Here is a 10,129-nt window from a genome sequence, read left to right as displayed (position 1 = left end):
ACCTATGGTAAATGCACATGGGGAGAATGTTGCACTCAATTTTTTTTTTTTTTTTGAAATAAATGTTGCACTCAAATTAGATTTTAAATATTTGCCTTTAATCAATAAACTAAAGCTTGTTCACTTAAAATATTTAACTTTATGAAAATAATTTATATTAGGATTATCTTAAAAATTAAATATTTTTAAAAATAATATAAGTAATTAAAATAATTTTTAAAATTTACACATTTTTATTACTAAAGATTCAATGCTATATGATTTTTACTTTTAAAAGATGCATAATATGAAATAGAAAATAATTTAAAATAAATGACATTTTTATTTTTATATGTATTTAATTTCTAGACTGTAGATTTTTTTCATTTTAATTTTTTATTTTATATTATACAATTTTTAAAATGTAATCCGAATAATAATTGATCTATCATATTTTTAAATTTTGTCAGTGATGTATCAAGTCTATTCACTGTTGTTTCAATATCAATCAAAATGATCATTCCCAAAGTCAGAAAATCTATAAACAATCTTTGGATGAGGTAAAATATCTTCAAATAATAATTCTTAGACCATAATTTAGAAAAAAATATTTATTTAATGTGAAACAGATAAATGTGCTAAATATTAAAAAGGTAAAGATATTTTTTTCTCATTGGTTAATGTGAGACTAACAGGATCCCATAACCGCGGGATACGATGAAACCGACGGATGATCTGTAATGACACTACAATGCATGCAAATATCAACTAACAATATTGAAGGGATTCGTTTTGCGCTAAAAGTCAAACCCTAAGGGGCAGCTAAGCTAGCAGCCCCATAAAAACATAAATTAACAATTATTACATGCATCGTAAACCTTCTCGAAGAAGGCCCCTGCTTGTTCTTCTCCCATTTCAATCCTCAAACTCCATTCAAAATCAATACGCACGATTTGCAACAGTCTTAAGTTATATAAATGCCAACCCAGAACACTATAATTCACAAGCATAAATTATTAATTAATTCTAAATATATATATTTTTATATGGAGTATATTTCAAAATATACTCTGTAAAGGGATGAATGAACTTTGTGACTAATATGAAGATTATTAAAGATATATACTATTGCAGCCAATATACTTTAAATTGGTGCCAGCACGAATTGATGAATCTCGAATCTCTGGCTATATATATAGGTAACAGGAGGTATGTTTAATGTAGCAAAGGGATATATTTAACTTAAAGAGGGTTTGAGCAGCCAGAAGAGCTAAATAAGAAGATGGCCCGAAATGGAATTGTTGAAGATGAAGAAAACAACTTTACTCATAATAGAGTCCTGCCTGTAGCCTCTACTCCAACGTAATTATGTAACAAGTTTGGTTTGCTTCATTTTGAGGACTAAATTATGTTTATGTCAAGCTAACCTTTCTTTCATTTTTGCAGGCCGGGGCAAATTAAGGAGGAATCTGATGCAAAAGTGTTTTTGTCTACTAAGGTGTTAGGCCTTGAACAGCTGTTGTCCTTGGAGGTTAGTGTGAGAGGAATTTTATTTAGTATCATCGAGATAAAATTCTAAAATTTTGGTGGTTAAAAAATGGCTTAAGTTAAATTTTTGATCTTTTTAAAAGAATAAAAAATACAATTTTTTATTTAATTTTGGGAGGGACTTAGAAAAATTTTCTCAAGGTGAAGCCACCCATAGCCATTAACTCAGAGATTGCTAGATATTTTTGTGAAGTTGCTTCGCTTGCATTGCTAACAAGCAAACTGGTGTTGGATTATAGGTATGGAGAGCTTCATTGGCAGAGCTTCTTGGGACAGCAGTGCTGGTTTTTGCATTGGACACCATAGTTATCTCCACATTGCAGACCGAAACAAAGACACCCAACCTTGTAATGTCGGTCCTAATCGCCTTTGTCGTTGCAGTTCTCCTGCTTGCTACCTACCCCATCTCCGGAGGCCATATCAATCCGATTGTTACCTTTGCTGCTTTACTTACCGGCCTGATTTCCATTTCCAAAGCTGCCATATACATTTTGGCCCAATGTGTCGGTGGCATACTAGGTTCACTAGCACTCAAAGCTGTGGTTAATAGCGCCATTGAACGAACGTATTCGCTTGCAGGATGCACCGTGACTATTGTCGTACCAGGTACCGATGGACCAACTGTGATTGGCATGGGGAACAGCCAGGCCCTTTGGCTTGAGATAATCTGTTCCTTTGTGTTCCTTTTCGCTTCAGTATGGATGGCTTTTGATCGTCGCCAAGCAAAGGCCGTGGGACGAGTAATAATCTGCATTATCTTAGGAGTAGTATTGGGTCTTCTAGTGTTCATTTCAACCACAGTTACTGCCACAAAAGGCTATGGTGGTTCTGGGCTGAACCCAGCAAGATGCTTCGGTCCAGCAGTCGTAAGAGGAGGCCACCTTTGGAATGGACACTGGATATTTTGGATTGGACCGACTATTGGGTGCGTGGCTTTCGCTCTGTATGTTAAAATGATTCCACGTGAGCATACTCACAGTTACTAAGAAAATGAACAACATAATTACTTGGTTGTAATTGTGAATTGTTGTTGTTGGAAAAATATGTTATTTCGCATATCTTATCCTGAAATATATATATTACCTCCAAAACGTAATAATAAGACGGCATATGGCTCTTTTGTATTTTAAATTTGTATACAACAAACTAATAAGAATTTAATCATTGTTGTTGATTGATGATGACGACTTTCTTTGTAGAAAAATTCGTGCCAAATTGAATTACATATTTGCATGTTTTACTGAATTGCACAGAAAGAACATAAGCTAGTCGTAAATTTCTTCATTATACCAAAATGGATTGTCGATTTTATTGTGTTTGTAGTAAATATGAGATACGCGTATTAGGAAATCAGGATCATGGCTGCAAAAGCGAAGAGGAACTCATGTAGTACACAGTTTGAAGAAACTGAGATGGGATTGTCCCCTAACTGCAGCATGATGGTCCATAAGATCCCTGTCAACAGTTTCTTGAACTCATCTTCTTTAACCATCTTCCCATCATCCGAATACATCTTGTTGAAAACATCAGCCACAACCTTGTCTAGTTGTGGAGTTTCAATAATTTTAGTAAGTGCAATGAAAATAGGCATTCTTATCTTTTCTATGGTCAGGGCAGGCACTAACATAACCATATGAGCCCCTACCAACTCTCGAGAAATCAACGCCAAGAATTGCGTTTTGCTAGCTTGTTGTAAGGGCCAACATTCATAGACTTAAAAGAGTGAGACTATTGGAAATTTGATGAAGGAAAGATTAAAACAAAGGCAAAAAAGGATTAAAAGTGGAGAAAAGATAAGCTTGTGATCAACTATTTCATTAAAAAATTGATTGCTCTATTTACAGGAACAAGAGAGCTTAAAAAAGCTAAAAATAATAATAAAATAATTACAACTTAGCTTAGACTTGCAACTAGATTCAGTTAACTTGCTTCCTTATTGGCTGATTTCAGTCTAATCAACAACCAAAATGCCTAATAAAAATTATCATTCTTTTAGTGCAAGTTGGCAAGTTGGCAACTTGCAAGGTAAAGAGCTCGCACTATTGATGAGCTCGCAATTTTGTCGAGCTCACACATTTGGTGAGCTCGCAAACTTGTGTTCTAGGTTCGCCCTTGCATGGATGGTCATTTTGAAACACTCCTTCTTGGCCTCCATGTTGCGATCCCCAATATCATAATGCAACTTTTCAAACCACAATTTCCCAAGAGGTTTTGTTAGAATATCAGCCAACTGATCTTGAAAACTGCAATGAACCAATGTGACTTCCTTGGCTTGCTCCACTTCTCTCACAAAGTGATACTTGATTTTGAACTATTTTGTTCTTCCATGGAACATTGAATTTTTTACAATTGCAATAGCAGATTGATTATCACACTTAATCTCTATTGCTTCTTCTTATTTTAAATTCAAATCATTCAGCAGTTTCCTTAACCAGATGGCTTAATTTACAGATGCTGCAGTTGCAACATACTAAACTTCAGTAGTTGACTATGCCACTGTTTCTTATTCATCGACCTCTAACAGAATACACTCGATTCTAGAGTAAAGAAATAACCTGAGGTACTCTTCATGTCTTCAGTAGATCCAGCCCAACCAGTGTCTAGATACCCAAGAAACTTGACCTTTTTAGCCTTTACAAACTTCACTCCATGGCTTAGAGTTCCTCTTATGTATCGTAGAACCCTTTTTGCTAGTAGTGGTTCACAATGCAATAATGGATGAAGCTTGACAACATACTTACAACAAATATTATGTCAGGTCTGGATGCTCTCAAGTAAAGTAGACATCCCACCAAGCTTCTGTATCTTGTTTCAACAACCTTCTTAGCATCTTCATTGTTGGTGAGCTTCTCACCTTAAGCAATAAGGGTGCTCGTAGGTTTACAATTTTCCATGCTATATCTTCACAGGATCTTCATCACAAACCTTTTCTAGCTTATGAAGATTGCACCATTAACTTGATTCACCTCTAAACTAAAGAAGTCTGTCATTTCACCTAAGTCTGACATTTCAAACTTGTCTTGCATCTAATCCTTGAATACAATTACCAATTTGTTGTTGCTTCCAATCACAAGTAAATCATCAACATATACTGAAATAATGAGAAATATTTCATTACCAACTTTTTTCACATATAAAGTGGGCTCGCTGATACTTCTTTCAAAACCCATTTCTTTCATATGATTGTCAATTCTTTCATACCATGCTCTTGGTGCTTGCTTCAAGCCATACAGTGCGTTGTTCAGTTTGTACACCTTGGCTTTACACCCAGGTATTGCGAATCCTTATAGTTGCTCAACATAAATTTCTTCTTTCAGAAAACCATTTAAGAAGGCTAATTTCACATCCATCTGATGTATTCTCCAACTTTTTTGAGCAGAAAGAGTCAGTAGCAGCCTTATGGTGTCTAACCTCGCAACGGAGGCAAAGGTTTCAATGAAGTCCACTCTGTAACAGCTCGGTTTTAGCTAAATCAGAAAAATGGTTTTGAAACCATAAATCAGAGGTCAAAAAATTATTTTAATATTATTTTTTGCGTTTATAGCATGTGAATATGTATGTGTGAAAATTTTGTGAAATAATTTTAGTGTTTGAGTGCTTAATTTGATGAAATGACTAAATCGCATAAAATGCAAAAGTAGCATGCTATAAGTTAAAAGTGTTTAAATGCTATGAGTCATTAAATGAAAGGTCCTTATAATGATATTAGACCATGGATAGTGGGAATGGACATAATTGGGCATGTATTGGATGTTTATTAATGTTTTTAATCAAGGTTAATTTAGTAATTAAATAAAACAAGGTATATTAAATAAAACAAAAGATAAAAACATGTTCATATTTATTTGTTTCAATCGAAAATTAGAAAAGAAGAGAGCTAAAAGATTAAGTTTTCATTCGGCACTTGCATAGCTTGATTGAGGTATGTTTTGAGCTCGATTTTTGATGATTTCTATGTTCTTGTGATCGTTGTATCGAGTACTAGCTAGCCCAGGGACTAATTTGCAAAAATAATTAATGTTTTGAAAGTTTCCATTGATGAATTCATGTGTTTTTGAATGTTTGATGATGAATTATGAAAGTTTAGTGATGGATATCTATGTTTTTGTAAAGTGATTTTGAGTAAAAATGCATATTAGGGATTAAATTGTGAAAAGATAAAAATGTGGGGTTAAAAGTGTGAATAAATGTGAAATATGGGCTGCTAGGGGTACTATAGTAATTCGGCACACATGGTTTGAATTGAATTGGTGTAATTTGTGTTTATTGAAATAAGGACTAAATTGTAATAAATGTGAAAGTTTAGGGCCAAAGTGTAAATTGACTTAAATATGTGTCTTTGGACTGAATTGATTGAATCAATGAATAAATAAGTTAATTTTGAATTCATATAGATCCTGAAAGAAAGAAACCGGATTTAGATCTGGGGAAATCGAAAGTTGTTGAATAGTCAATCCCGTCCGTTTATCCCTAATACGGGGGTAAGTTCATATGCAAATAAATGTCTTTTAATTGAATTATACATGTTTAATTGTCATTGAATTTCTATGAATTTTGAACGAGGAAATACAAGCGAGAATTGACAGAGTTACGACATCCGAAAGTCCCGTACGAACCTTAGGAATAGTATAGGATACAAATGTCATGACATTAGGTTACCGAGATGTGATTACATGTAAGATCATGTCTGGGACATTGGCATTGTATTGTGATTACGTGTAATACCATGTCAGGGACATTGGTATCATTATTCAATTTCGTGTAAGACCCTGTCTGGGATAGTGGCATCGATATGTGATAACATGTAAGGCTATATCTGGGATATGGCATTGTACAAGCTTTATTTGATTTTCGAGTATCCTTAACGATTCTGAATGGTTCAACCGAAAAAGTCAAGTCAAGAAAGAATGTGTGAATGAGTTAAATGGCTCAAGTACGTATGAGATTCATACAAGTAATGAAAGGGAAGTATTTGATGAATTCAATTATGATATTGAATATGTGTACAATGAAAAAGGTTTGTGATCTTATAAATGTTTACTCATAGTTTCCTATTAATGGAAATAATATTGATTCATGTGATAATTTATTTGTATATGGCTTACTAAGCTTTTGAAGCTTACTTTGTGTGTTTTTTCCTTGTTTTATAGATAATCGAAGCTAGCTCGGACTCGGGGATTGTCGTGAAACGTCATTACACTATTGATCAACTTGTTGGTATTTTTGGATACTTCGTAAATATGGTATATGGCATGTATAGGCTAGTGAGTTGATGATATGTTTTGAGATATGATATAGCCATGAGATTTGACTTGTTTTTTATGTAAGTGTTGGTGTGTATTTTGGCCATTTTAGTTGGCTAGATGTATGAGTTTGGTAAGTGATATGTGATGTATATATTGCCTTGTGTTTTGGTATATTTGGTATGGTTGTTATGGTGGTTATATGGTTGCTCAATTAGAAAATTGTCAATTGGTGTATTATTGTTTGGAAAATGGCATGTTGTGAATTGGCTTGATTTTGAGATGATGAAATGGTATGTTTTGAAGCATGAAATGGACGATAAGATGATGAGGAAATGCATTTATAAGTTATGTTAGTTTGATGATTTTGGCATATTGATTTGGTATGTTTTGGCTATGAATTTGAGTAGTTAAGAGGATGGTTTATAAATGGCATGAATTGCATATGAATTGGCATGTTTTGGCTACTTATAAATGTATTGAAATATTACCATTTTGATTGCTAGGTGTACATGAGGAAAGGGTGGCAAATTGGCTTTGCAAATAGCCTATTTTTGTCCACACGGGCAAAGACACGGGCGTGTGTCTCAGTTGTGTATGACACTCGTCATGCTATACGGTCGTGTGTCCCCTGGGGTACCTTTCAATATTAAGTCAGTATACCCTATAGGTTTGACACGGTCTATACACACGGGCGTGTCTATTAGCCGTGTGTGGGACACGGGCTGGCACATTGGCGTGTGGCCGGCTGTGTGACCCAAGTCAGTAACCCCTCTAGTTTTCCCATGGCCATGGCACACGGGCGTGTCCTTGGCCGTGTGGTGCAAGTCAGTATGTATGCCCTATTTTCACATGGCCTATGACATGGGCGTGTCTGGTGGTCGTGTGAGACACACGGCCTGTTCACACGGGTGTGTGAACCCTGTATGTATCTGGAACGACAGAAATGTGTAAGTGTACACAATCGCAACAAGTAATAAAGTGATAAGTAAATGTCGAGTTATCGTACTCACAGGGACTGTAAAAAGGATTATTTATGAATGCAATTTAAAATACTTTGGTGAAGAAAAATATTTTGTTTTGAGAGGGTAATTAAAAACTAAGATTTTAAACTAAGTAAACTTAAGAAATAAATCTCAAATTCACGATTTCAAAACATGATTTAATCAAGATGACATAATTGTATTGATTTAATTACATTTCTTTAACTTAGAATTATTAAGCTCATGCTTATGTTGTTACGAATAAATTCACGGCAACTCGGTAGTTTGCTAACTTATGAACATATTCAGCTACACAAATCCATTCATCTCTTAACATATCCCTATGTTAATTCAAATGATTAAATAGATTTTAATAAGCAAACATGTTATGGCATATACATACTCATTAAATTGAACTAGTCTCTTGCATATCCCTATGTCAATTCAAACGATTAATAAGATCTAAAGAGCATATAAAAGACTACGTGAGGTAACAAGGTATCCTTACCTTGAAACAGTTTAATCACAATAATCTTGCAAGTTATGCAAGGCAAGTGTATCGCCACATGCATTGCTAATTTAAACGTGAATAATAATTTGCCAGAAGTGGATGATATGTTTGTGAAAATGTTACTATGATAATGAAATAGTGTTATATGTATATGTGTATGAGAGATGAGTTAGGGACCTTATGACCCCACCCCTCTTACCAGAGTGTGTTTTGTAAAGTTTTTTATAAGATCAGTGTTGAATAAGCTCACAAGTATGACACCAAAGAGTTTAGTTGTAGAATGGTTATAACTATGATCAGAGATTAATCATATTGATAAGTAAAGACAGAGCTAGTAAAGTGCGATGTCAACAAACGTATTAACTGGAATTTCTTCAGAACTGATCTTCTTAAATGAAAATCATAATGTGGGATTTGTAATAACAGAAATAGTTGGAGGAATAAATCTTGAAATGTAAGACATCTGAATGTGGTAATTATAGTAAGAAGATTATGACTATCTCTCTTGAGGTACTCTATGAGTTCATTTACTCTCAGAAGTATTACTGGGGCTATCTATTTTCAGATAAATTGTTATCGCTTAAAAATGTTTTCTAATCTTGGAATAAAACGAAAGTATTGATAGTTTAACTGGTATATAATCTGTATTGCTCTATTTTCCCTCTAGCATTCTATTACGTTCCGTCTGCTGGGATTTTATGAGATAATGTACCTGATGTTATGATTCTATTCCTTCTAATGGATGCTCGGTTCGATATATATATATATGGGAAGGTACATTATCCTTGTTGCATTTAATTCCAGTGGGCTTGAATGATGTATTCTTCTGAACTTCTTTCCTCTGGGGAATTATCAAAATCTTCCATATTTTCTTATGAGCTTTGTTTTGGCTATTTCTGTATGATATTGTATCTTGGATTTCTTTATCTTGGATTTCTCTATCTTGGACTTTTTAATCTTGATTTTCTTGTTATCTATATTTTAGAATTTATCAATCACGGCTCATATCTACAGTGTATTCTTCAGTTGTGATAATCATGTCAAGTGTGACTATGCTTCTGGTTTGATCATAGTAATGTGGTAATTCTAGTATCTGGATTTCTCTAAATCTTCGTGAAGAATTTGACATCAGCAAAGGCATAAGTGGTGATATTGCTAGTATCAGCTTGTATGATGGATTTCTTTTCTCAAAGAGAGGTAATCAAGTTAATGCCTTTGATTAGGAACATTTATACTGCCTTGAGCTAATGCAATTGAAATGAACTTTGATTAGTATGATGAGTGAATTTTGCATGATTACATGTTAAATCATTTTGTCAACTGAAAGGATGGATTTCCTAAAACTTTATCAAGTAATAATTAAGACCGACTTGGTTGTTCAGTTTGTATGGGTTATTGTTTGAAAGATTTAATGGGATTTTGATGTCTGAAATTTTTCCCAAGTCTGAGAATAAGATTTTATCTCTCAGGGTAAAAGACAAATAGTTTGAATGAAACTGTATATATCTTAGAAGACTTTGTTACGATTTAAAATTGCTTTGAATGATAAAGTTTTCGTCTTGTGAAAGTTGAATGGTCTACTACATGTTGGTAACGATTTGAATATACGAGAATATTGTTAACTGAAGCCTCTTGAATTGTTAAAGGATGATAAGATGGTTATGGTATGATCTCTGAGAATGAGATTACGATAGATTTCATATCAGAATTATTCCTACCTTTGAAAGAGAAAGATGTCATATGACTTGTTGTTAAGTAATTGATGAATCTGCAAATCATGTCGGTAAATACTGAATTCCCGCTCATTAAACTTATGGGATTAAGTATCTTTGAGATTGTTGAATTTTTTAAAATGCTATTTTTGT

At 33.9% G+C, this 10,129-nt stretch overlaps 1 protein-coding gene across 1 annotated transcript; it reads left to right on the top strand.

The window, feature by feature from the left end:
• Nucleotides 1–1,177: 1,177 nt before the first annotated feature.
• LOC108466734 (uncharacterized) lies at nt 1,178–2,731 on the top strand. The gene is made up of 3 exons (XM_017767106.2): nt 1,178–1,341; nt 1,426–1,510; nt 1,767–2,731. The coding sequence occupies exons 1-3, from the start codon at nt 1,262–1,264 to the stop codon at nt 2,511–2,513; spliced, it is 912 nt and encodes a 303-aa protein (XP_017622595.1). The 5' UTR covers nt 1,178–1,261; the 3' UTR covers nt 2,514–2,731.
• The last annotated feature ends 7,398 nt before the right edge of the window (nt 2,732–10,129 follow it).

Source organism: Gossypium arboreum, chromosome 2, assembly GCF_025698485.1.
Source record: "Gossypium arboreum isolate Shixiya-1 chromosome 2, ASM2569848v2, whole genome shotgun sequence".
NCBI classification, from domain to species: domain Eukaryota; kingdom Viridiplantae; phylum Streptophyta; class Magnoliopsida; order Malvales; family Malvaceae; genus Gossypium; species Gossypium arboreum.
This window is presented reverse-complemented; position numbering and strand designations above follow the sequence as displayed.